Below are 27532 nucleotides of genomic sequence, written 5' to 3'. Positions count from 1 at the left end.
CAATGGTAGCACTGCTGCTGGTAGGATCTTCCAGGGCCCTTCCACACAGCCATATATCCCAAAATATCAAGTCAGAAAATCCAGCATTTTCTGTTTGAATTGGAATATATGGCAGTGTGGAGTCAGATAACCCAGTTCAAAGCAGATGTCGTGAGATTTTCTGCCTTGATATTCTGGGATATAGGTCTGTGTGGAAAACCACATTACTGGTGGGTAGGCTTAGTCAAGAAAGCCACAGCCATGAGCTTACAGGACTTGATAATAGGGGACCCTGTGAGTTATGCATTTACCCCAGGCCTGGGCAAACTTCGGCCTTCTCTCTAGGTGTTTTGGACTTCGGTAAAGGTAAATGTTGTCCCCTGACATTAAGTCCAGTCATGTCTCACTCTGGGATGTGGTGCTCATCTCCTTTTCTAAGCCGAAGAGCCGGCATTGTCCATAGACACCTCCAAGGTCATGTGGCCGGCATGACTGCATAGAGCGCCATTTTGGACTCAAACTCCCACAATTCCTAACAGCCTCAGCTGCTCAAGCCGGGAAGGCCCAAGTTTGTCCAGGCCTGCTATAGGCCAAAGCTGACTTGATGGCAAAAAAAGAAACCCAATGTTTTTGAACGTGTTTACTGGACAGCTGCCTGTGGAGCATCCTACACTGAGCAGAGGGTTGGGCCTGATAACAGTCACAGGATTTTCAGCCCTGTGACTGTGTTGTTGTTCATTCATTCTGTCGTCTCCGACTCTTCGTGACCTCATGGACCAGCCCATGCCAGAGCTCCCTGTCGGCCGTCACCACCCCCAGCTCCTTCAAGGTCAGTCCAGTCACTTCAAGGATGCCATCCATCCATCTTGCCCTTGGTCGGCCCCTCTTCCTTTTGCCTTCCACTTTCCCCAGCATCATGGTCTTCTCTAGGCTTTGCTGTCTCCTCATGATGTGGCCAAAGTATTTCAACTTTGTCTCTAGTATCCTTCCCTCCAATGAGCAGTCGGGCTTTACTTCTTGGAGGATGGACTGGCTGGATCTTCTCGCAGTCCAAGGCACTCTCAGCACTTTCCTCCAACACCACAGCTCAAAAGCATCGATCTTCCTTCGCTCAGCCTTCCCTAAGGTCCAGCTCTCACATCCGTAGGTTACTGTGGGGAATACCATGGCTTTGACTATGCGGATCTTTGTTGCCAGTCTGATGTCTCTACTCTTTACTATTTTATCGAGACTGGACATTGCTCTCCTCCCAAGAAGTAAGCGTCTTCTGATTTCCTGGCCACAGTCTGCATCTGCAGTAATCTTTGCACCTAGAAATACAAAGTCTGTCACGGCCTCCACATTTTCTCCCTCTATTTTCCAGTTGTCAATCATTCTTGTTGCCATTATCTTAGTTTTTTTTATGTTTAGCTGCAACCCAGCTTTTGCGCTTTCTTCTTTCACCTTGATTAGAAGGCTTCTCAGCTCCTCCTCGCTTTCGGCCATCAGAGTGGTGTCATCTGCATATCTGAGGTTGTTAATGTTTCTTCCAGCAATTTTCACCCCAGCTTTGCATTCCTGTGACTGTATATTTCTGAAAAAATCTTCAAAACTCCTGCTATGATAGAACCTTTTTGCATTTGCCTTTTTGCAATGCCCTGCTTGGACTATGGAGAAGAATAGGGGGGCTGCTTTGCTGCCTCCTCTCCTTGCTCCTGGCAACATAAATCTTCACCATCATCGTCACTTATCCTCCTCCTCTTCCTCCCCCGCCTCCCACGCGTGCAATCCTGAGGCTGCAGGTGCGTCCCCTTTAAGAGGCTCAGCCGCCCGCCGATTGGTCCTTTATTCCCACCGGCTGCGGCGATGAGCGCATCCTCAGCCAATCGGGAGGCTTGGGTAATGGAAACCCCCGCAGACGGGCAGGTTGCAGTCGGCTTGAGCTTGGTCCTTCGGAGGAGGAGGAGGAGGAGGAAGAGATGGGCGCAGGAGGCCGCCCTCGTCCGCTCCGGAGCCACGGCTTGCTTTAGGTAACCCTAAATTGCTCAGCCTCCCTTGGGGAGGGGGGAGGGGGGAGGGGAGGGGGGAGGGGGAGGGGAGGGGGTTCCCCTTCTCCTCCCTCCCACCCGCGCACTGACGTCATCCCAGGACCTGATCCTTTCCAATGAAGGTGAAGGGAGGCGCCCCCTCCCATCTGCCCCCCCCCCCCCCTCTCTGCATCCCTTGATTGCTTTCCCAAAGGATGGCCGGGATCCTTATTTATCTTGTCACCAGTGAGGCAACCTTCTCGGATTGGCGGTGGTTTCCACTCCCATCCGGTTCCATCACGACTGAGCTACTCCCTTTAATCCTCTAGTTAATCCTAACGAAGGGAAACTCTGGCCCCTTCCACACCGCTGAATAAAATCCCAGATTTTTTTCCTTTTCGTGTCAGGAGCGACTTGAGAAACTGCAAGTCGCTTCTGGTATGAGAGAATTGGACATCTGCAAGGACGTTGTCCAGGGGACGCCCGGATGTTTGGTGTTTTACCATCCTCGTGGGAGGCTTCTCTCATGTCACCGCATGGGAAACTGCAGCTGACAAGGGGAGCTCAACCCCATCTCCCCGGATTCGAACCGTTTCTGCTTTGGACTGGAATATATAGCAGTGTGAATTCAGATATCCTAGTTCAAAGCAGATATTGTGGGGTTTTCGGCCTTTATATTCTGGGTTATATAGAATCATAGAATCACAGAGTTGGAAGAGTCCAACCCCCTGCCAAGAAGCAGGAATATTGAATTCAAATCACCCCTGACAGATGGCCATCCAGCCTCTGTTTAAAAGCTTCCAAAGAAGGAGCCTCCACCACACTCCGGGGCAGAGAGTTCCACTGCTGAACAGCTCTCACAGTCAGGAAGTTCTTCCTCATGGAAGTTCTTCATATGACTGTGTGGAAGGGCCCTCAATTGAATCAATTGTATTCTTTTATTTATAATTTATTTTTTAATTTACTGTATTTATATCCCGCTCTTCTCAACCCCGAAGGGGACTGACTCAGCGGCTTACAGATTATGGCAACATTCAATGCCGTATCATACGATAAATAATAAATATAACATATAAAATTATAAAACAATTAAAACATATAAATGCAATAAGTGCAACAACAAATGATAAATATAACATATCAGATTATAAAACAATTAAAACATATAAATGCAATAAAACATATTAAAAATAGTTTTAACAGAGCAGATGTTCCATCAGGGGAAGAACGAGATGCCAAACCGGAGTGGCAGTGTTCACTCAAGAGAGGACTCAGGTGAATCAAGGGCCATGGCTGGAAGAAACAAATGTTAGTATCTCAGTGCTGACCCAAGGATGCTGAAATGGAGGCCAGTCAAGATAGAGTCCAGCAGGTCCAAGTGGTCCCCAGAAGTTGAGTGAGTCCCTAGAAGCTGAGCCAGAGGCAGCAAGGGAAACAAACGCTGCCCCTTCCCCCAAAGCCCCTGGTGATGGTACCTTCACTTCCTTGCTTAGGCCTGAGGCCCTGCAGGCGTGGTTCTTTTTATGCCCCATCCTCTGGGGCAAGCAGGTGTTGTTGCTGGCCTTGAGCTGCAGAGTCAGGGCCTCGGTTCTGCCAGGAGTGAGTCCACAGGAGCTGAGCCAGAGGCAACAGGAGAAATAAACACTGGCCCTTCCCTCAAAGCCCCTGGTGATGGTACCTTGACTTCTTACTTAGGTCTTTTCCCAACCTATGCCTCCTTTCTCCTTTCAGTCTCTTGGCATGCAAAGCCCTTGCCTGACTTCTTTCTTGCCTGCCAAATTCAGGTCCTACTCCATTGAAAACTTATGAATTAACTTTTTTTTTGTCATGTCAGGAGCGACTTGAGAAACTGCAAGTCACTTCTGGTGTGAAAGAATTGGCCATCTGCAAGGACATTGCCCAGGGGACGCTCGAATGTTTTGATGTTTTTATCATCCTTGTGGGAGGCTTCTCTCATGTCCCCACATGAGGAGCTGGAGTTGATAGAGGGAGCTCAGCCGCACTCTTCCCGGATTCAAACCTGCAGCCTGTTGGTCTTCAGTCCTGCCACTGCACCACCGGGGGCTCCTTTACATTACATTACATTACATTACATTACATTAGTGCATTAGTATATGTTGCAGCATATTATACTATAGCATATTGGTATATTCAGAGTTTAAAATTGACTGGGGCTGGATCGACTCTGCCATATAACCCAGTTTCAGAATTAATATCAGTCAGCATTCTGAAACCAGATTATATGGCAGTGTCGATCCAGTCTTGGATTTGGTTGTCATGCGTTTTGATCTTTTGACCTTAGACTTTTGTCCTTTAATATACAGTAGAGTCTCGCTTATCCAACCTTTGGAGAAGCGAGACTCTACTGTATGTGTTTTAATAGCTTTACGGAGTCTCCCAGTGGCGCAGTGGGTTAAACCGCTGAGTTGCTGAACTTGCTGACCGAAAGGTTAACCGGGGAGCGGGGTGAGCTCCTGCTGTTAGGCCATGCTTCTGCCAAACTAGCAGTTTGAAAATATGTGAATGTGAGTAGATCAATTTGTACCCCTTCTGAGGGAAGGTAATGGCACTCTATGCAGTCATGCTGGCCACATGACCTTGGAGGTGTCTACTGATAATGCCGGCTCTTCGTCTTAGAAATGGAGATGAGCACCATACCCCAGAGTCGGACTTAATGTTAAGGGGAAACCTTTATCTTTATTAATGGTTTTATATCTATTTTAAGGATGTTGCATCCTTCCTTGAGCTTTGAGGAGAGATGGGTAACAAATAAAATGCATTATAATTATGGTGATGAAGAGATGGTGATGATGAGAAGGCTTCAAGGGTCTCTTGTGGCTAGAGAGATCCTTTACCCTCCAGCCCCCCTCCCCTGCAGCTGCATTTGCCACCTGCTGCCTTTAGCAGCAGCTTCAAAGGCCCTGGGAAGGATCTACTGACTGTCCAGGCCCTATCAGAGCAGCCCTGGTTGCATTTCCTCTTTGCTACCCACCCACAGACAGCAAGAACCAGAAATAGCCTCTTGACGTTTCGTTTCTTCCTCCACAATTGGCGGAAACTGCAGCCCAGGGTGGATCTGCTTGAATGTTTCCTGCTCAGCCTGCTTAAGCAGCTGAGGGGAAAAAAGGAAAGGGCCTGAGACTGTTAGGAATTGTGGGAGTTGAAGTCCAAAACACCTCGAGGGCCTGTTGCACTTCAGGACTGGGATTCATCTCTGTGCTTAATGCACAAAGCAGTCCAAGGTAAAATAGCACAGCAGTGTATTGAAGAATATATATATATATATATATATATATATATATATATATATAAAGCAATTCAGCAAAATAGTGTAAAATCAGTATCCAAAAACAGGAATAATCCTCAGAGTACTTGATACGCATCAGAACCCAGGAATACAAAAGCAGGATAAATCCAAAGCATGCAATACAGGAATAATTCTTAGGAACCTGAAGCAAGAAACATGAACATAAGGAAACCTGGAACTAGAAATCCCTTAGAAGACTTGACTTGGCAAGAGTTCTACACTCCAAAATCAACATTGTCTGGACTGAGGAAATGATCTGCTGGTGCTTCCAATATAGAAAGAAAACCGTGCCATTTCCTATGGAAAGCTGATAAAGGGTTCTTTGCTAATAAGTGACTTGATCTTCGTACTGTCTCATGAGAAACTCTGTGTTGATGGAACATCAGTCTCCTATCTAACTGCTGCTCATTAGACTGTCCACCTGGAGTTGCATCTTCCTCCTCTGAGCTCAGTTCTGCCTCTGACCTTGCATCTCTAGGGAACTGTCTTTCTGGAATGTGGCCTCCCTTGCTCTCATTCTCAGAGCTTAGGATCTCCTGATCCTCTTGCTGGTTTGCAGGCCCAGAATCCCACTGTCATTAACAGACTGCCTAACAGGTCCAGAATATATCTCATTGGGTAACAATCCCCTTTGCATAGACTTTTTACCTTCAGCACCTTTTTACTATTTGTTTATTAATTACAATATGTCTATCCTGCCTATGGTTGCCAGCTGTCCCTTATTACAAGAGATTCCCCTTATTTGAGGCTTGGAAAAGTTTTCATTTTTATATAAACTGAATTAGATCCCAAATATTAAAACAACAGCAATCTATATTTTTGGATATAATCTCTTTATAAAGACTGAAATTTATAAATGTGGACATGAGAATACATGGGTAAGTTAATGGAAACCAGTACTTTTATTTTTTATATAGGGAGCACAAACTTATTAACAACTACTTCTTCATTGTTAATCTTACATGTCATGAAGTTCAACCAACCCTTATTGCTGTTATTACTGTCCCCAAGAACACACAGGTTCTGTTTCCAGTTTCATTCCATCTCTGGTCTGTAAAGTCCATTGTTGTTTCTCCAGACTATTGAACCTACCCTCCTTTGGTCTGTCTTTAAGTCTTTCTTTGTCTTCAGAATTACAGGAAACAGGCAGACAAGGATTTCTTAAGAATGGTTGGGTTTTAACCAGAGAGTCTCCTGAGCCCCTGACCGGACATGGATTCAGAGTCCTGCACCCGAGCCTTCTCCCAAGCCAGAGTCTATCTGGAGCAGATCCGAAGCCGTGTGGCACCAGGAGGCGTGGACGTCCATGGGACAGTGAAACGCGACTACCTGGTGGATGCCGCTAAGCAGATCCGCCTGGCTTTGGAGCGGGATGTCAGCGAGGACTACGAAGAAGCTTTCAATCATTACAAGAATGGTGTGGATGTGCTACTCAATGGAGTCCAAGGTATGGCAGGAAGGTGGAGTGCTGAATGGAGAAACATGCATGGGAAAAACCATTTAGCAATGGTCTCCAGGTGTTTTGTCCTACAACTCCCAGAAATCCCAGTGAGTTTACCAGCTGTTAGGATTTCTGGGAGTTGAAGACCAAAACATCTGGCCATCCACAGGTTGAGAACCACTGATCTAATACTATGTATAGATACAGATACAGGCCCCATATCTCTTCTTTGGGAGTGCCTCAAAATTCTTTGTTGCGGTTGAAGAACCCTTTTCTGAAATGCTTGGAGCCAGAAGTGTTTTGAATTTTGTTTAGATTCTGGAATATCTTTATTTGAATATAACTACATAATGCTTTGGAAAATGGCATACATAACCATTTGGAGATCGTAACCTTTTGGAAAAGTAAGATCTTTCAGAGAAGAATCAAAAACCCATTTGAATAGAATCTTCCCTTGTGGTATACAACCAGATGTAATTATGCAAGGCAAGTTGGCTTTCAGTTGTTATACTGATAACATGTTGTCTCTGATCTGTTAGGAAACAGAGAATATGTCAGTGTAAAAAATAGCAGTGCTTCAGAAGTGTTTTTCAGTGCCCAAAATATATCTACTCTCCCATAAAACAATTTGTTTTATATCATGCTCTCAAGAGACAAAAATGAAGTAGACTTTGGTAAAAATAACATATTTGGTTTACTCACAACTTCATGTGTTCAACATACTCAGGTCCACAAATTATCAGTCCAGTTACAGATATGTTTAAGATAATCTCTATGTGCAGATGGCACAGGGCATCTTTCTTACAATAAACAGCAAGCAAGTGTTTGCAAGTCTGTGGTCTGAGCAATCCAAAGTCTAGTGGAGTCTGAAGTCTGAACAGTCTCAGAACAGATCATGTGGTCTGCAGCCCCTCCCACAACTTCTCAGGGAAACATAAAGGAAGCTGCATACCAGAACATACATACACAACAGTAAGCAACAGGATTATATATAAACAAATAACTAGAGGAGGTATTGTCAAAGGCTTTCATGGTTGCTGTGAGTTTTCTGAGCTGTATGGCCATGTTCCAGATGCATTTACTCCTGACGTTTCACCTGCATCTATGGCAGGCATCCTCAGAGATTGTGAGATTTCACAACCTCTGAGGATGCCTGCCATAAATGCAGGTGAAACGTCAGGAGAGACCGCTTTTAGAACATGGCCATACAGCCTGGAAAACTCACAACATACTAAAGGAGGCATGAAGAAGGTTGTAATTTCCAACATAATGAGAAATCTTGGGGATGGGGCTCAAAATCTAAACACAGAATTCATTTATGCTTTGTATATACCATATACAGATATTTCTTTGTAATTTTGTGCATGAGATAAAGGAACTATGGCAGTTAAAGTAATGTCACACTAGTGTAAATTTGCCTTGTGAATAGCAGGCTATCCCAGAATACCTGTGTTTTTCCATAACCAGGAGGAGTGGTTTGACTTTGAGACTGTGCAAGGTGACCCAAGCAGCAAACATATTAACATGTTGTCATCTGTGGTTAATTTTTTTTAAAAAAATTAAACAACAGATGACAAATTTTGGGCAAGGTGAAATGTGAAGTTTTGCTGGAGCAGAACTATGCTCCATCTCCTGTGACAGAACTCACCTGTGTCTTGGAGGGATCGTCTGACATGGCTGTGTAGTGGGAAGTGTGGACCAGCGGAGTTATCCCTAGCTATGCCCCTTTTAGTGAATGTACAATGTCAAAGGAAACATAAGGTCTGCCACATTATGTGGGCAATACAGTACGGGAATGCTTCCTTACATTTAAAAAATAAAACGAAATCTCTCTGCAAGTTAGAAAAAGCAAACAAACCAGCATACCATCTCCATTTTTGTTTCTTGGGGAAATATTTTGTTTCTTCATTTTTTAACATAACAGGCTTTTGAAAAAAATGAAAACTTCTACAGTCTGAAATGGCACCAATGATCCTACCAAATGCAATTTCATTCTCATACCTTATTCTGTTGACTAATTGGACTAAATTCTTAACTATCTATATAGCTGGCTGGTGACAGAAAAACAAACAAAATCAGAACAAAAAGCATGAAAAATAAGGAAACTGTAAAGGTGAATAATTTATAGTGGGTAGTTTATTAAGGTTATTGTGGTACAAATTAGAATTGCCTAGCATGTTTGATTGTGGAGAATTTTGATTGTGGAGAATTCACATCTTTGGTTAAAATGCCAGTATGATGTTCAGAAGATCTGATCTCATTTATGAGGATGAAACATTATTAATGCACATGGTTCTCTTGCACAGTTGATCCTAACAAGGAGCGCCGTGAGGCTGTGAAGAGGAAGATCACCCAATATTTGAAGCGTGCCGAAGAGATCTTCAATTGCCATCTGCAACGGACTCTAGAGAATGGAGGTTCTGCTGAAACGGTGAGGATCTGGACACTTAGCAAAATGATTTCTTGCCTAATATAGGTTTCCAGGTGGAGACCTGATAGTGTTGCTTTTGAAATATGGCAAATGGTTACAGGACAGTGGGTAAGAATGCTATATGCCTGACCTTACCCAGAGCTTGGAAAAGTTAGTTTTCTGGGCTACAGTCTCCAGGTTCCCACAGTTGCAATGGCCACTGGTCAGAGCTGGAGCATTCTGAAAACCATAGTTCTGATATTGTTTTTCCCCAAGCTCGTATCCTATCCAGACGTGGCCTATTGCTTAAGGACAAGAATGAACTACTTTTGTCATTCAACTGCAGCTATCATGACACCTGTCTAGTGGTGAAATATGTTGAAAGTTGCAGTCCAGCAACATCTTGATGGCCAGAACTTACCTCCTCCTATGAACCACCTTAGAGATTAAGATCGTCTGGGGAGGCTCTGCTCTTAGTCCCGCCTCCTTCGCAGGTGCATCTGGTGGGAATGAGAGACAGTGCCTTCTCAGAGGTGGCCCCTCGGCTGTGGAACTCCCTCCCCAGTGACATTAGAGTAGCTCCCTCCCTCCTGACCTTCAGAAAGAAAGTGGGGTCAAGCCTTTGGAGATTAACTACAGTGCAATAATAGCTAAAGAATTATGTGCAATGGTTTCTGGAACAGCTCCTGATTACTATTGTGGATGGCATGATTTTTAATAGTGATTGTAATATTTAATATGTTTTAAATGTGCATTTAATTTAAATTTAAAATCTTTAACTTAATGTATTTTAACTGTTTGTTGTTCAAAAGCATTGAATATTTGCTATTTGTAAAGTTGCCTTGAATCCTCTTTGGGGTAGAGAAAGGCAGGATACAAATAGAGTAAACAAACAAACAAACAAACAAACAAACAAAAACAGCTGATCACACTCCAAACTTTCTTATTTTCAGAAAAAAAAATACATACTAATGATCTCTAAATGATTTAGGGATTATACCAAGTGGATTCAAAGCTATATATCAGGCATGGGCAAAATTCAGCCCTCCTACTGGCTGTTAGGAATTGAAGTCCAAAACATTTGGAGGGCTGAAGTTTACCCATGCCTAGTATATATGCTCCCTACTTCCCTCAATGTATTGCATTAGGTTAAACCTCACTTAGAACTAGACCCTCCAAAATTAATGGGAACTTGGTAAATCAAAACGTATGTAGGTTGCATTGACTCAGTAGGTCTACTGTAACTGGGACTAATGGTAAATACTGATTCAGGTCTTTAGTTCCCTATTCTGTTTATGAATTGAGTTCAATTTTGCATAAATAAGGAAATGAGAACCGAGAACCAACTTGAGCATTGCAAAAGGAAGTTCTCTGCTGTGTCTTTACTGGTAGAGAAGTGCATTTTCAAATGAAGATTTTTGTCTTGATGTTTAAGGTACTATCTCATACCTGGTCTAATGCTGGTAAAATAGCTTGCATATGTGATCCAGAAAAGGAGGTATTTTGAGAACTGTTCCAGGGCTGCTACTAACTCAATCCAGCCTTGTATAAGATACATAATTAAGAGAGACATCAAACTTCCTCCTATGAGAGACATCAAACTTCTAGAATAGCATGGCTCTAACTTTTTGGGTGAAAGATGTTGGCTTCAATGTTAACATGCATACAAACATAATTGAGATGATAGAATGGAGCTGGACTTCAACTCCCACAATTCCTAACAGCCTCAGGCCCCTTCCTTTCCTCCCTCAGCCGCTTAAGTCGGTTGGCTGTTATAGGGATTATGAAAGTTGAAGCCCAAAGCACCTGGAGGGCCAAAGTTTGCCCATGCCTGCCCTAGAGTCACCAAAAGGCAGAAGCTACTTGAAGGCACACAATAGCAAAGATCCCATTGACTTCTGGAGGAGAGGTAAATGGACAATGAATTTTGTCTCTGACTCCCTTCTTTCATGATATCATTTTTGTAGTTTCTCAAATGAGATAAAAGGTAAAGATTTCCCCTGACATTAAGTCTAGTCATGTCCGACTCTGTTGGGTGGTGCTCATCTCCATTTCTAAGCCGAAGAGCTGGTGTTGTCCATAGACATCTCCAAGGTCATGTGGTCAGCATGACTGCATGCAGTACTGTTACCTTCCCAGAGAAGTGATACCTGTTGATTTACTCACATTTGCATGTTTTTGGACTGCTAGGTTTGCAGAAGCTGAGGCTAACGGGGGAGCTTCCCAGATTTGAACTGCGAACCTTTCGGTCAGCAAGTTCAGCAGATCAGTAGTTTAACCTGCTGCACCACCAAATGAAGATGTTTCTTAATTCTTATGGATTAATTCTTATTGATTGGCAGGGTTACAGCAGCCTTCGCTTCCGTCCAATCAGGACACTTAGCACACCAGTTGAGAACCTGAGACGCTGCAAGGTTGTGGGAATAATTGATAAGGTAACTTAATTGTTTGCATTGAATATTTCTTGTTTGGGAGAAGAAAAGTAGTCATGTTATATAGATTTAGCAATAGTAATGAAAAGGCATTGGAACCCTAATAAAATATATTATTTATTTAGCATCTGCTTTCTAGGCCAGGTCCTCAATATAATTTAATGAGTCTGATGAAACTTTGAGCCAAAACTGTACTTTTAATATGGCACATGCAGCTGCATTGGTGCTTTTAATTATTCCCAGAAACCCAATCTAGATTAAGAATCTAAATTGGCAAGGGTAAAAAAAGAGGCTTTAAACCATGTGCTTCTTGCTGGAGTCCTACTTTGGTTCACTTCCCTCACCTACAATTTGCACTGCAAGAAGTTCCTATTGAATTGAATAGTGGCTTGCTTTCCATATGTAAATGATTGGTGTGGAAATTGTGAGGCGAAAATGTTAGTTGCATTGTTAAATCAATCATTGTTCTCATGATCTGGACTTAGTAAATCAAAGGTTCTTACCAAATTTCTAAAATTTATAACAGAGAATGGTCATGCAGACATAAAGCATGTATTCCACAATCTGGGTGCTGTCCTTGGTCTTTTGCCTTTGCATTTCTAATGTCACAAGTTAGGGGCATATTTATTTATTTACCATATCAGAAGCGAGCTGAGGGTATAGTTATAATGTATTTAAAAACACAAAGTTAAAAACTGGGCATTATGCTAAATGTCCTTTGACCAGAAGCTGGCCACTTGGAGTGCCTCAGGTGTTGCTGTGAGAAGGTCCTCCATTGTGCATGTGACAGAACTCAGGTTGCATTGTAGTAGGTGGTCTGCAGTTTGCTCTTCTCCGCACTTGCATGTCATGGACTCCACTTTGTAGCCCCATTTCTTAAGGTTAGCTCTACATCTCGAGGTGCCAGAGCGCAGCCTGTTCATCGCTTTCGAGGCTGTCCAGTTTTCTGTATGCCCAGAGAGGAATTTCTCATCTGGTATCAGCCACTGATTGATATTATTCCAAACTAGAAATTTGGAGGGCAGTTCCCAGATTCTCCCCTCTAGCTGCCTGGAGAACTGAAGGAGCACATGCCAAAAAAGAGGTTTTTACACTTTGTCAATCTAATGTATTTCCTGTAGGTGCAAATTGTGCAGGACCCGGCCACAGGAGGAACCTTTATTCTGAAGGTATGTGCCTTCCCTTGCCTTCCTTTGTATTGGTCATTTGATGTTAGCACAGAACCAAATATTGGACTACTTTACATGAACTCCAGCAGTTGGTCATCACAGCCATATAATGCCTTTTGTACCCCCTGTTGCAATAAATTGCCATACATTTCCATGAGGTCTCTTCCAACTCTATGATTCTGTGATTTGCAACTCAGCAGATAGCTTTTCAAAACTCAGGGAATAGTAGGAAGAAGCTAAAAAAGACTTTTCTTTTCACATAAGAGGAGTTCTGCTAAATTCTGATTGCTCTATAGAGTCACCAAGTTGGATCTATGGAAATGTTTTTGGAGACACTTTTCCTGAAGGGACAAAAGCTGACATCTAAATGAAATGCTTAAATGAATAAATACATTTTATTATTCTCTTACTGCTCCAGAGAATCTACTGGAAAGCCTATGGGGGATTTTTATGTGGTGTGTGCAGTAGGAGCTCCATTGTGTCCTATTGCAGGACAGGCACAGCCAGCAACAACACAAGATCTTCTGTCTCTTGAAAAGCAACATTATTTCCCCTTCCTGCCTTTCTGAAGCTTCACATCTGCTTGTTTCCTTTCTCCTCCTCCTCACCCCATCTTCCTGTTCTTGCAAACAATAGAAAAAAAAGTCCTGCTGGCCTTGTGTAAAAATATGCAGACTGTGCTTCTTTATACAGACATAAAATTCACCTTTTCTAACCCCACTTCTATTTTTTTTAAATGTGGGCATTTTTTGACCTCAAATGCCCCAAAACACTGCAAAACAATCCCAGAATGGACTGGGTTGTCTTCTCCTCACCACTCATAATCATATCACTTCTATTCTGGTGGAAAGGTAGTGGTTTTGTCTGCTAGTGATGAAAGCTGGCAAAAAAAAAAGCCATTGAAGTGTCAGTTGGCTTGACAGAAAGTGAGGAGGAGTTGCACGAACAAGAGAGGCGATGAGGGTGATGGTCCTTGTGGTTATGAGGTTCCCCTGTCAGTATGCTTAATGATAGCCTGGCTCTTGCCCTGCTAAGTCTATTTGTGAGACCTTTCTAGCCCCATTGTGCCCCAGGAAGCTAATCAAGACCTCTGTTTTTGCTGGTGTTGAAAGTATAATTTGAGGTGGGTGAACTATGGCAGTGGTTTCCAACTTTGGGTCCTCCAGGTGTTTGGGACTTCAACTCCCATACACCCCAGCCAACTTGGCCAACAGCCAGGGTTTTTGGGAGCTGAAGTCCAAAACACCTTGAGGACAAAAGTTGGGAACCCCTGGATTGTGGTATTAAATTAATGTATATTTACTTACTTGGGTGATTCCCTCGTTGGATGAGTAGGATAGTCTTCCAGGATCAGTGTTCTGGTGGGTCCGTAGGTGGGTGGGTAATGTATATACCAGGCATAGGCAAACTTTGACTCTCCAGGTGCTTTGGACTTCAACTCCTACTTCTTAAGGTTAGCTGTTAGGAATTATGGGAGTTGAAGTCCAAAACACCAGGAGAGCCAAAGTTTGCTCATGGTAGCTTGCAGATGTCAGGAAATGGAACCAGAATTACTATGGCAAGATATTATTACTGTCACAATAATTAATTAGTACTTTTTAGTTTCTCATGTAAATGTTTTAACATGCAAAGTAATCATAATTTGATAATCTGATAGTAAGAGACATGGAAGGTTGGAATGATTAATAATTGCAATAGTGGTTGTAAGGTTAGAACCTTATGAGTACTTTAATGTATGTGTGAACTTTCTATTATTAATGTTTGATAAATTTACTGGAAATACAATTTATTATATACTAAGATAGACCATTATATAGTATGATAAATCAGAAGGTATTGACAGTGGTATCAATTGCTGGATTTGAAGAACAATAGTATCAAAATATGTAGTATAGTTAACAGATAATGTATAGAAAGTAAGGTTTGTTAGTGCTTATAACGACTAAGTAGAAACTTACACATGGTTTTCCTTGTTGTTGGTTTGTTTAGTTTCGGTTACTGTATTTTTCTGATATGGTTATCATTTTGTTTAGTTTCCCCCTATTTGTTGTTTTAATATTTTTTAAAAATTGTATGCATCAATAAAAATATTTTTAATTATTTTAAATCTCTGTATGTTTTTCAGAGCCTCCCCAAATCCCACATGGAGACCCGTAGAAGACAGACAATAATTCCACATGGAGTCCCCTTCATGGCTGAATTGTTGCGCTACTCTGTAAGCGAGGACTCCATCTTCCTTCATTTGGAGCATGTCAAAGGTGAGTGGCACCGAGTATATAGCTCTTTTCTATAGAAAGCCCATGAAACCCAGAGCCAGTGCCAGATTTACCACTGTGCTTAGGTGTGCTGAAGCACAGGGTCCCATTGACCAGGGCGGCCCATCTTACTGGCCCAATTTTTTAAATGATGGATTTTGCTTATGTGGTGTGATTCTAAACTTGAAGGCCTCATTTGTCCTAAATCCAACACTGCTCAGAGCTATCTAACCTGGTGGGATGACTCCTATCGCTGGAATGTAGATATCGAGGGGTATAACCTCTTTCACAGAAACCGAACAAAGGGGAGAGGAGGCGGAGTAGCCTTATATGTCAAAAACTCTTATGCGGCAGAAGAAATTCAAGACAGCAATCTGGGAAACCAGCTTGAAATCATCTGGATAAGAATCAAGGGAACTGGGACTCAAAAAGATGTCGTTGTAGGCATCTACTACACACCCCCAAGCCAGGAGGAAGATCTTGATGAAGTCTTCTGCCAACAGTTGACCAAACAGGCACAGAAAAGAGATGTAGTAGTCATGGGCGATTTCAACTATCCCGATATTTGCTGGAAAACAAACTCGGCCAAGAGTACAAGGTCCAACAAATTCCTCGCTTGCCTTGCAGACAATTTCATGGTCCAAAAGGTAGAAGAGGCAACAAGGGGATTGGCTACTCTTGATCTCATCCTAATAAATGCGGAGGACCTGATCGATGCGGTCGAAGTGGTAGGATCCTTAGGGGCAAGTGACCATGTGCTCCTGCAATTTGAGGTACAAAGGAAGGCCGAAACTAAGACAAGTCAAACCCGCATTTTGGACTTTAGGAGAGCTGACTTCCAAAAAATGAAGGAAACGCTGAGCAGCATTCAGTGGACACAGATACTAAAAGACAAGGGAGCTACGGATGGATGGGAATTTCTCAAGAGTGAAATACTCAAGGCGCAATTGCAAACTGTGCCAACAAAGAGAAAAAATAGGACAAGTGCAAAGAAGCCAGAATGGATGTCCAAAGAACTTCTAACTGTACTAAGACACAAAAGAGACATGCACAAGAAGTGGAAAAAGGGAGAAATCACCAAAGAAGAATTCAAACAAATAGCCAACACCTGTAGGGAAAAGGTCCGCAAAGCTAAAGCAAAAAACGAGCTCAGACTTGCCAGGGACATTAAAAACAATAAAAAGGGCTTCTATTCTTATGTCAGTAGAAAAAGGAAAAACAAGGAGGCGATAGGACCTCTTCGAGGAGAAGATGGGGCAATGCTGACAGGGGACAGGGAAAAGGCAGAACTACTTAATGCCTTCTTTGCCTCGGTCTTCTCACAAAAAGAGAGTCTTCAACCTCAGCAAGATGGAGTGGATGAGGGATTGGAGGACATCCAACCCCAAATTGGGAAAGAAGTCGTCCAGGAATACCTGGCCGCTCTTAATGAGTTCAAGTCCCCAGGGCCAGATCAACTACACCCAAGAGTACTGAAGGAACTAGCGGAAGTCATTTCGGAACCATTGGCAACCATCTTTGAGAGTTCTTGGAGAACGGGAGAAGTTCCAGCAGATTGGAGGAGGGCCAATGTGGTCCCAATCTTCAAGAAGGGAAAAAAGGACGACCCAAACAACTACCGTCCGGTCAGCCTACGTCGATACCGGGCAAGATTCTGGAAAAGATTGTTAAGGAAGCGGTCTGCAAACACTTAGAAACAAATGCAGTCATCGCTAATAGTCAACATGGATTTATCAAAAACAAGTCATGCCAGACTAATCTGATCTCTTTCTTCGATAGAGCTACAAGCTGGGTAGATGCGGGGAATGCCGTGGATGTAGCGTACCTGGATTTCAGTAAGGCCTTCGACAAGGTCCCCCATGACCTTCTGGCAAGGAAACTAGTCCAATGTGGGCTAGGCAAAACTACGGTGAGGTGGATCTGTAATTGGTTAAGTGGACGAACACAGAGAGTGCTCACTAATGCTTCCTCTTCATCTTGGAAAGAAGTGACAAGTGGAGTGCCGCAGGGTTCCGTCCTGGGCCCGGTCCTGTTCAACATCTTTATTAATGACTTAGATGAAGGGCTAGAAGGCATGATCATCAAGTTTGCAGACGACACCAAATTGGGAGGGATAGCCAATAGTCCAGAGGACAGGAGCAGAATTCAAAACGATCTTGACAGATTAGAGAGATGGGCCAAAACTAACAAAATGAAGTTCAACAGTGACAAATGCAAGATACTCCACTTTGGCAGAAAAAATGAAATGCAAAGATACAGAATGGGGGACGCCTGGCTCGAGAGCAGTACGTGTGAAAAAGATCTTGGAGTCCTCGTGGACAACAAGTTAAACATGAGCCAACAATGTGATGTGGCGGCAAAAAAAGCCAATGGGATTTTGGCCTGCATCAATAGGAGCATAGTGTCTAGATCTAAGGAAGTAATGCTACCCCTCTATTCTGCTTTGGTTAGACCACATCTGGAATATTGTGTCCAATTCTGGGCACCACAATTCAAGAGAGATATTGACAAGCTGGAATGTGTCCAGAGGAGGGCGACTAAAATGATCAAGGGTCTGGAGAACAAGCCCTATGAGGAGCGGCTAAGGGAACTGGGCATGTTTAGCCTGAAGAAGAGAAGGCTGAGAGGAGATATGATAGCCATGTATAAATATGTGAGAGGAAGCCACAGGGAGGAGGGAGCAAGCTTGTTTTCTGCTTCCGTGGAGACTAGGACGCAGAACAATGGCTTCAAACTACAAGAGAGGAGATTCCATCTGAACATTAGGAAGAACTTCCTGACTGTGAGAGCCGTTCAGCAGTGTGGTGGAGGCTCCTTCTTTGGAAGCTTTTAAGCAGAGGCTGGATGGCCATTTGTCAGGGGTGATTTGAATGCAATATTCCTGCTTCTTGGCAGGGGGTTGGACTGGATGGCCCATGAGGTCTCTTCCAACTCTTTGATTCTATGATTCTATGATTCTATGATTGTTTTGTATGTTGGAGAGGAATATAAGTGATGATGTCCAACACACTGGATCTGGAAAGACCACGGAAAATAAATTATGGCAGCAGTGATAGATTCAGAATGGTCATGAGAGCAAGCAAGAGGCAAGAGAGGAAGATGTAAAAACAGACTTGTGCCTGAATAGGGCTCCTTGTGTCTGGGATGCAGATAACCTGCTGAAGTTTTAAGGGAAGTTTCCAGTAAGGAGGTGAGACCTTCAGCTTGGCCAAGGGAGATGGGCAGAGGCAGAGCAGAGCCCTTGAGGTGTATATAAGAGCTAGAGGAGAATCCTTCTGTAGGTTCATGCTGAGAAGTAAATGATTTAGGAGATATATTGTGAAATAAGAAGCCTATAACCCTTTTCAGCTGTTCTCCTAGAGCAACAGACTCCATGGTGATCCCACCATCTTATTGCGACTTGGGGAAATCTGCTAGGAATATATTCAACAAAGGATATGGTCAAGTTAGAGTTGAAGGCAAATCATCCAGTGGAGTGAAATTTGCCACCAGTGGTTCATAGAATCATAGAATCACAGAGTTGGAAGACACCTTGTGGGCCATCCAGTCCAACCCCCTGTCAAGAAGCAGGAAAATTGTTCAGGTGGAATCTCCTTTCCTGTAGTTTAAATCCATTGTTCTGCATCCTAGTCTCCAGGGCAACAGAAAACAAGCTTGCACCTTTCTCCCTATAACTTCCCCTCACATATTTATACATGGCCATCATGTCTCCTCTCAGTCTTCTCTTCTCCAGGCTAAACATGCCCAGCTCTTTAAGCCACTCCTCATAGGGCTTGTTCTCCAGACCCTTGATCATTTTAGTCACCCTCCTCTGTACACATTCCAGCTTGTCAACATTTCCCTTAAATTGCAGTGCCCAGAATTGGACACAGTATTCCGGGTGTGGTCTGACCAAGGCAGAATAGAGGAGTAGCATGACTTCCCTGGATCTACACACTAGACTCCTATCCCTTTGGCTTTTTTGCTGCTGCATGACATTGTTGGTTCGTTGAACACTGACAGAGGAAAAGCTTCAGGCAACTTAGAGACCAAATATAAATTCAAGGACTATGGACTTACATTTGCCCAAAAATAGAACACTGATGACACTGGGGACAGAGGTGACCATGGAGGATAAGTTGGCTGAAAGTCTGAAAATGAGCCTTGAAACCATGTTTATATCAAGAAGAGTGGAAAATTGAAGAAGACATCCTACAAATGGGAGTACATAAATCTCGGCTGCAATGTTGACATTGACCTCTCTGGACCCATTGTCTATGGCTGGGCCACGTTGGGCTATGTTGGCTGGCTTGCTGACTACCGGATGGCTTTTGACACAGTCATGAACCAAGCTGTCACAGAATAATAATAATAAAAGTTTCCAGTAATGAGCAAATGCTTCAGATGAAGATAAAAGGCTTATTTTCTTCAGCAATCCTTTGAGAGTAGGGAGGAATCATGGTGGACAAGCTGATGCTTCCTAAGCTGTGCCAGCTCTCGACAGACTGAGCAGAAATGGGGTGGGTCCAGAACAAAAGTTTTCAGTTTAACATTTTGAGCATTTCCTTTCCGTTTGACATTATTAATGGGAGAGAAAATCACTCTAACACCTCTAAGATTTGCATATATTTTCTTCTTTTGTCAGGGTCAGAGAAGAGTGGGGTTCTGTAGTGCACCCCTCCCAATGCCCCCTCCATCCCTTGCTGTGGTTATTTTGTAACTTCAATTCATTTCTTATTTATGATGATCCCAAGATGACCCTATCATTGAATTTTCCTGGGAATATTAGCCCCCAGTGGCACAGTTGGTTAAACCGCTGAGCTGCTGAACTTTCTGAACGAAGGTTAGTGGTTTGAATCCGGGGAGTGGGGTGAGCTCCCATTGTTCGCTCCAGCTTCTGCCAACCTAGCAGTTTGAAAGCATGCAAATGTGAGTAGATAAAGAAGTACCACTTTGGCAGGAAGGTAACGGCGCTCTGTGTAGTCATGCTGGCCACATGACCTTGGAGGTGTTTACAGACAATGCCAGCTCTTTGGCTTAGAAATGGAGATGAGCACCACCCCCCTGAGTCAGACATGACTAGACTTAATGCCAAGGGGAAACCTTTACCTTTACTATTAGTTCAAAGGGGCTTTGCTTTTGCCTTCATCTGTGGCTGTTCTACCATGTTTCTATTATATGCCTTCAAATTGACTCTGACTTAGGGCAATACTGAGGTAGCATTGTCTTTGCAAGATTTATTCAGTGGAGGCTCACCACCACCTTTTTCTTAGGCAAGGGAATGTGGATCTCTGTGGCTGAGCAGGAATTCAAACCCTAGTCTCCCAGTTATAGACCAGTGTCAAACCAGTACCATGCAGTGCCACATGTCCATAGTGAAAAACTGACTAAAATGGTAAACATGATGAAAAACTGCACAGGCATTTCTTACTGCCAGTGTAATTTCTTTTGCAGCATAAAACAATGGCTTTTGACAAATCCTTGACCATCGGGCATGATGTCTGATGCTTCTTGTAGTGACAAGGATGGCTGGGGAAGAGGCATATTTGTCAGAGAGTTGGAGACCTGCAGCTAAAATGATTCAGATAGCCATTTTTTTGTTCTCTTTCCTTGTTCATCCCTTGCAGGAGGAACCCTCTGGTCCCATCTTCGTTCACAGCCTCATTCCCAACTCTCTGATACCTCTGACTGCGCCTGTCCATCGGGGAGTCCAAAACTCAGCTTGGCTACAGAGCACACCAGAGAGGAACAGTTCATAGGAAGCTCTCAAGAAGCCGAAACTAGGTCTCAGCAGAACTGCAGTGTCCACACCAGGAACAATGCTGGCCAGATCCCTGCTTGCTCTAATCATGGTCAGTTGACAAGTGCATCTCGGAAGGAGTCGCCCAGCCACACTCACACCAGGGAAACAACTGAATTCAGGGGGCAGGGAGTCCATGGGGGAAAGGAATCAAGCACAACAAACACTTCATCTGCTGCTACAGAATCTAACTTCAAACCAGCACCTCGGGGACGTAGCCGCTCGGCCAACCAGGGTCTAAGTTTCCAGTCATGTAACTCACTTGCTGCAATCGGTGGCATCACTGAAAAAGACAGTCCCCATCAGAAACCAGCAATACAACCAGGTGAAAGATCTAGCCAGCCCATCTCCAAAGCAGCAAGAGGGTGCAACACGCCAAAGACAGACACTCAGCGTCGCAGACTCTGTCGGCTTTCGTGTCACCCAGCATCTCTCCCACGGCAAAGCCAAACGTGTCCTGGGACCCCTCCCCAGAACCACCGCAGCCAGGAGAGTCAATGGGAGAGACCACACAGGAGAGAAGAAAGACACGCTCTGCAAGAAAAGACTGCTCCTGATAGCAAATTGCACAAAAGCCAAATTCCACCAGAGCAATATGGGCTGACAACACATCAGCCTTTCCAAAACCATGGCACCAGGGCCTGGTATGTTAGTGAAAATCAGGTACAAATTTGGGCAGCAGAACTGATTTTGGCTCTCGAGGGTCTCCATCAACAGGGGATCCTATGCCAGGATCTCAACCCACGAAACCTGCTGCTAGATGATGCTGGTAAGAGTTTCTTGATAAGTATGTGGAGGGTGTTGGAATTCGATTCCACACTGCCCAAGTCTCAAGTCCTCAATGAGGAGCAGTTAGTTTAGTATAGACTCGTGGTTTCCCTTCTCCCATGTCTCCTGAATGACAGTTGGGAATGACACTTTTTGGGAATGTCTCTGCTTGTGTGTCAGGAGAGATGTAGTGATTGAGTTTTCCCCTCTCTCGAAACCTTAGAAGACATGTGTGTTTGAATAGCTCAGACCCAGTTCTTGATTATTAAGAAATGTAGGTAGTTCTTTATTAGCTATATAAATAAAAATGTAACGTTCATTTGCGGGATTAACATAACTCAAAAACCACTGGACGAATTGACACCAAATTTGGACACAATACACGTATCGGGCCAACAAGTGACCATCACTCATAAAAGCACTGAAAAACTCTAATCACCTCTCAACAAAAGTTTGCTCCAGGCACTGTCAGGTCATTATATGCTAATGAAGGTGGGTCAGTTGAAACATTCACACCTATCTCCAGCAGACAAGAGTCCTTTGTCATTCCACAGATATATAAACCCTTTTCCCTAGTTCCAACAGACCTCACTACCTCTGAGGATGCTTGCCATAGATGCAGGCGAAAAGTCAGGAGAGAATGCCTCTAGACCATGGCCATATAGCCCGAAAAACCCTACAACACAGCAGAAGAGACTTAAAAAGCCAAAAGATAAAAAATATATTACTTCCATGCGCAAAATCATTTATACACACCTACACACACATACACACGTAAACAGACATATATACACATATACACAAATATATACACACACATATACACACATAAAACAAATATACACAGACTGGGCCACAGCAATGCGTGGCAGGGGACTGCTAGTTGTAAATAAATGTTTTATGATTTTTAAGATTGGACTCTGCATGTTTGCCTCCTAAGCTCCGAATTCTTTACAGCCACTTCACACGGTACTTCATGCTCTGCTTGCTAATGAGCTGAATGCTTAACTTTTGTATCATGTTTGTTTTTGGAAGCTTTTAGGAAAGCTTTTTATTTTAGGGTTGTTTTCCCTAACATATTGTCCATGATTTAGAAGAGTTGTAGAATTAGGCTTGTTTTTGAGCATCAAGGCAAAAGAGAAATAAAAATTTCCCAAACCATATAGTTTGTTCAGTTTGACAGTTTTTAAATATTGCTAAAGTCATTTGAACCATGTCTCTTGCATTTGTTTGAGGGCCCTTTCACATGATATAATTATAGCACTATGATTCCACTGTAACTGTTTTAGCACCGGTCGATGGAATCCGGGGATTTGCATTTGGTGAGTGAGGCATTAGATCTTTGAGAAATCTAAACACTCCTTCTAAGATTGCCAAAAACAGGATTTCATAGAACAGTGTCATACTAATTAAAATTGAATGTTAAAGGCCCGCTTGCTCTTTGCAAGTCCCATGGCTTATTTCATGGGTAGATGTCCTCTTTCATCATTTAATAGAATGGGCACCAAACAGATGGGTGGCAGTTTGAAATTTGTTGAGTTTTAAAGCATTGATACTTCCATAACCTTCAGATTAATTCTTCTGATGTCATTTTCTTTCTATGGTGACAACAGCACTGTTTGCTAAGCACGGTTTAAAAGTCTTTATTTAGGAAAGTCAAAGGCAGCTGTATTACTCCCATGCATAGCTTTACATAATCACTCTTAATGTTCTGTGGATTTACAGGTCACATCCATCTTACATATTTTGGTCAGTGGAGTGAGGTAGAACCACAGTGTTGCAGTGAGGCACTGGAAGATTTATATTGTGCTCCAGGTAAGAGATTATCTGTTCTTCCTTGAGCTTCTACAGTTAGTAGCTGTGAATGCGCTTATCCTCTCTTCACCACACTACTTCCTGAACCCTGAGAGGAAGATGGGGACCCCATTTCTTGCTGTAAATGCATTATGTTTAAAGAGTTTGCCTAAGCTGTTACAGCTGTACAGAGAGATTTGGCTCCTGAAGTACTTGGTTTTCATAACTGCTTTATAACTGATTGTATGCACTGATTATAGAATTGTCCTTTTTTCGGCTTCTCAGCAACAGCAAGGCTTTGCCGGAAAAGAGCTGAGTGATTGCACTGAAACATTAGAAAGAACTTCCTGACAGTAAGAGCTAAGGGCTGGCTTTAGCATAGCAGGTTAATCGCCAGCTACAGCTGCAATAAATCTTGCCAACCGAAAGGTTGACAGATTGAAGATCCGTCAGGGCGAGCTTATGACCTTCAGCCCAGCTCCCCGCCCACCTAGCAGAACAAAAACAGCAATGTGAGTAGATAAATAGGAACCACATTTGAGGTTTGAACAGAAAAAGGAGGAAAGTTTATGAACAAAGAAATCTCTTTGGCAAGTAGATGGAGCGACAGCACCCCCCTGTGGCTGGAACTGAGCACAGCCTCCAAAGATGTCAAAAGATGGGGAAACCTGTGTGTGTGTATCTATATCTATATATCTATTTGTTGTCTGTCTTGTCATTGTACAATCAGCATTGAATGTTTGTTGTATAAGTGTTTTGTGATCTGCCCTGAGTCCCTTTTGGGTTGAGAAGGGCGGAATATAAATACTATAAATAACCCATTCTTTTTCTCTGCAGAGGTGGGTGGAATATCTGATCTAACTGAAGCCTGTGACTGGTGGAGCTTTGGGGCACTTCTCTATGAGTTACTGAGTGGAATGGTGAGTAATCTGATTGTGCTGCATCTTGAAGGGCAATTCAGAAAAACTGGTGCAAGGTAGTGCATTGATAAACTGGGTATGTTTAGCTTGGAGAAAAGGCTGAGAGGGAACATTATAGCCAAGTTTAAATATTGGAAAGGATGCCACATTTGAGGAGGAGGCGAGCTTACTTTTTGCGAATCTGGAAACTAGGACATTTTAGTATTTATTCCTTTACAGTATTTATATTCTGCCCTTCTCACCGTGAAGGGGACACAGAGAAGATCACAATACATGGCAAACATTCAATGCCATTTTTAGACAGACAGATAGAGGTATTTTTGGCATTTCAACTTCACTGTCTGGAGGTTATGCTTGATTCCGGCCACAGGGGGTGCTGTCACTTCATCCACTATGACACCAAGTCATTTTTGATCGTATTTCCTCCTTGCTCTTTGATCACCAGCATTTTTATGGTGTTGTAAAATGCCTCCCCGCTTTAAGCAGTCCCAAATTTCTCAACTCACAGCTCAGCTGTTTTTGAACTGCTTAGGTGGGCAGTAAGCTAGGCTTAACAGTCGGGGTGTTCAATCTGACTTGGGCTTTGAACTTGCCACCTTCTGGTCAGCAGTGATCTATTGCAGCTAGAGATTAAACAGCTGTGCTACAGCCCAGCCCTAACCAGCTGTGATACAGCCAGACATGGAACAATGGATTCAGATTGCAGGAAAATATTCCATTTAAATATTGGGAAGAAATTCCTGACAGTAACAGCTGTTTGGCAGTGGAATATACTGCCTTGGAGTGTGGTGGAATCTCCTTCTTTGGGGGTTTTTAAGCAGAGGCTGGAGGGCCATCTGTCAGGGGTGCTGAACTGGATAGTCCTTGTGTTCTATTCCAACTCATATGATTTTGGTGTGTTAACTTGGTGACAACTGCAACTACTTTGTTGTCCAGTATTCGTTCTGATAAAATACATATTGGCCAAGTCCATTTTGTCTATTAGAAATGAGGCCATCGATGTAAACTTGAGTTGTTCTCAGACTACTATACCCAGCATTTTTTGCCACAGGGCAGACTTTTTTCTAAAAAGCTATTTTCCTCTCTTACAGTCTTTATCCCAGAATCACCCCTCAGGGATTCATCCTCACACGCAGCTCTACCTTCCAGAAAATCTCAGCGAGGCTGCCTCCTCCCTGCTTTCAGAGGTGAGGCTGCTGCCCTGCTGGCACAAGGGGGTGGCAAATAAGCTATAAGAAATATGCTAATTGGGATGTACTGCAAGTCTGAACTACTCTCAATCTGATGTTTTATTTTCAGCTGCTGAGATATGATCCCAAACAACGTTTGGGGTCTGGAGAAGATGGAGTGAGCACAATCAAGTCACACCCATTCTTCAGCACCATCCAATGGAACAAGCTTGTTGGATACTAAGAAATGAACAAAGGACATTGAGGGGGATGTGGATGTGTGGGTGTGAAAAGTAAAGCTGCGGGATATAACACATGGTAGTTTTGTGCTGGGTTGTGTCCCTTCTGTGCGATGACCCCATAGCCTTCCAGAAGCACTTCTCAGGGGGAAATCCAGTGCTGAGTCCAGACTTGTCTTCATCTTTCTGCTGCTTCTATTCTATTTCCCACCTATATGCCACTGTCAGCTGCAGGGGACCAAGTCAGGCTTAGTAAGAATGTTTATGTCCCTGCAGATGTCTTTGAAGACTATTTGCCCTGATAGAGATTCTGTAAAGGCTACCTTCAAAACCACGTACAGGCAGTTCCCAAATTATAAACAAGATAGGTTATGTAGGTTTGTTCTTAAGTTGAATGTATATGTCAGTTGGAACAGGTATATTTTTCAGTTTAACTCCAGCCAATATATATATTAGCCTTGGATAGCATAGGGGGAGGGTTAAAACTCCTTGGGGTTTGCTTTGCTGTCTGTACCCTTGTTCAGAATATTTCACCTCAATTTCTGTCCCTGCGATGCAGTAGTCTCGCTTATCCAACATAAACAGAAAACTGGATAAGCAACAATGTTGGATAATAAGGAGGAATTAAGAAAAAGGCTATTAAATGTCAAATTACATTATGATTTTACAAATTAAGCACCAAAACATCATGTCGTATAACAAATCGACAGATAAAACAGTTCAGTCCACAGTAACGTTATGTAGTAATGACCGGGAGGCAGACTGCATTGGATAATACAGAACGCTGGATGAGTGAAGGTTGGATAAGCGAGACTGTTGGAATTGGATTTTGAAAAATGTGGCTTCTTGTAGAAACAAGGATTGCTGATAAAGGTTCAGCGGAGATACCTTTTCCTCATGATAAAACTTTTAGGAGCGATTTTTCCTTCTTAGGGATAGATTTCTCTCACTTCCTGTTGTCTCACCCCGTACTATGTTGGAGGCTGCCTGTATTAGAATCCCCCTGCCTCAAATCTGGTGCTCCCAAAGAAAGTTGGGTGTTGCCCAACAGTTGCCAGATTTCCCCCCACCCCGCATACATATAGATGACCCAAAGAGATCACTCTCCCACCCTGTATGGTTGCTTGCTTCCCTGTCATTCTTTACTTCACCTTTTCAAACTATACCTCTTGTCCTTCCTTGCCCTGTTGGTGTCCTGCTACATATTACCTGACTTATTTTTAATCTCAAAGCATCTTCCTGCAATTCCAGCTTGATCCATCCCAGTTTACTGGTGCATTTCTGCTAAACTACCGCTAGCTGCCATTCTCTGGCAGCTAGCTGCACATTTCACAGCTTGCATGCAGGGCTTCTGAAGCTGGCTTCTTCTGCGAAAAGTTCGCTATTACAGGGAAAGAGATCCAAAGGCACTTCCTATGACCCCATTCTGTGGATCTTCCATTTTCTTGCCTGTGAACATTTTGAAAACCAATAAAAGACTCACAGCACAACCAAACACTGGTGTGATTCTTTGGAGACTGCTGCAGCCAAGGTCCCCTGCTTTTCTCAACTTGGCATTTTAGAGACAATGAATATAACTAGAACCCAGCCTGTCCTAAATAACAAATCAATGTTGTATGTTGCTCAGTGAACCAAGTGCCCTTCATACTCCGGTTAAATTTTAGTGCTATAAAAATAAGGACTTTCTTCCAAGAGCAACCCTTTAGGCTAGTGGAGAAAGCTTCCAAATTAGAGGCGAAGACTCTCAAAAGGGCTTTTACAGGCACAGAGCACCACACACCATGTTTTAATGCCTAGCCCATGTTAAGAGAAGACAGAGATATGGACTATACTTCATATGCTGCCATCTTCCCTCAAACACAAT

General features: G+C 43.2%; 1 protein-coding gene and 1 pseudogene across 2 annotated transcripts; both read left to right on the top strand.

Moving 5' to 3' along the window:
• Positions 1–1851: 1851 nt before the first annotated feature.
• Positions 1852–27163, top strand: RPS6KL1 (ribosomal protein S6 kinase like 1). Of its 2 annotated transcripts, none has more exons than XM_060758472.2 (11): positions 1852–1988; positions 6432–6739; positions 9040–9164; positions 11486–11578; positions 12697–12744; positions 14870–15002; positions 20606–21547; positions 23272–23361; positions 24178–24260; positions 25352–25447; positions 25560–27163. In XM_060758472.2, exons 2-11 carry the CDS (start codon positions 6505–6507, stop codon positions 25671–25673), a joined length of 1959 nt encoding a protein of 652 aa, XP_060614455.2. In that variant the 5' UTR covers positions 1852–1988; positions 6432–6504; the 3' UTR covers positions 25674–27163. The 2 variants fall into 2 exon arrangements, with proteins under 2 accessions (XP_060614455.2, XP_060614447.2); XM_060758464.2 differs by having other exon boundaries at positions 6424–6739.
• On the top strand, positions 18364–19574 carry LOC132761822 (voltage-dependent anion-selective channel protein 3-like; annotated as a pseudogene).
• Positions 27164–27532: the final 369 nt, after the last annotated feature.

The sequence above is a fragment of the Anolis sagrei genome, chromosome 1 (assembly GCF_037176765.1).
Source record: "Anolis sagrei isolate rAnoSag1 chromosome 1, rAnoSag1.mat, whole genome shotgun sequence".
Classification (NCBI taxonomy): domain Eukaryota; kingdom Metazoa; phylum Chordata; class Lepidosauria; order Squamata; family Dactyloidae; genus Anolis; species Anolis sagrei.
This window is presented reverse-complemented; position numbering and strand designations above follow the sequence as displayed.

What these genes read in the sequence shown, in the direction of transcription:
- RPS6KL1 (XM_060758472.2), top strand. Translation starts at nt 6,505, where the DNA reads ATGGATTCAGAGTCCTGCACCCGAGCCTTCTCCCAAGCCAGAGTCTAT. An exon ending in CCTGCTGCTAGATGATGCTG is followed by an intron (nt 21,548 to 23,271) that starts GTAAGAGTTTCT and finishes GTGGATTTACAG; the next exon opens with GTCACATCCATCTTACATAT. An exon ending in AGATTTATATTGTGCTCCAG is followed by an intron (nt 23,362 to 24,177) that starts GTAAGAGATTAT and finishes TTTTCTCTGCAG; the next exon opens with AGGTGGGTGGAATATCTGAT.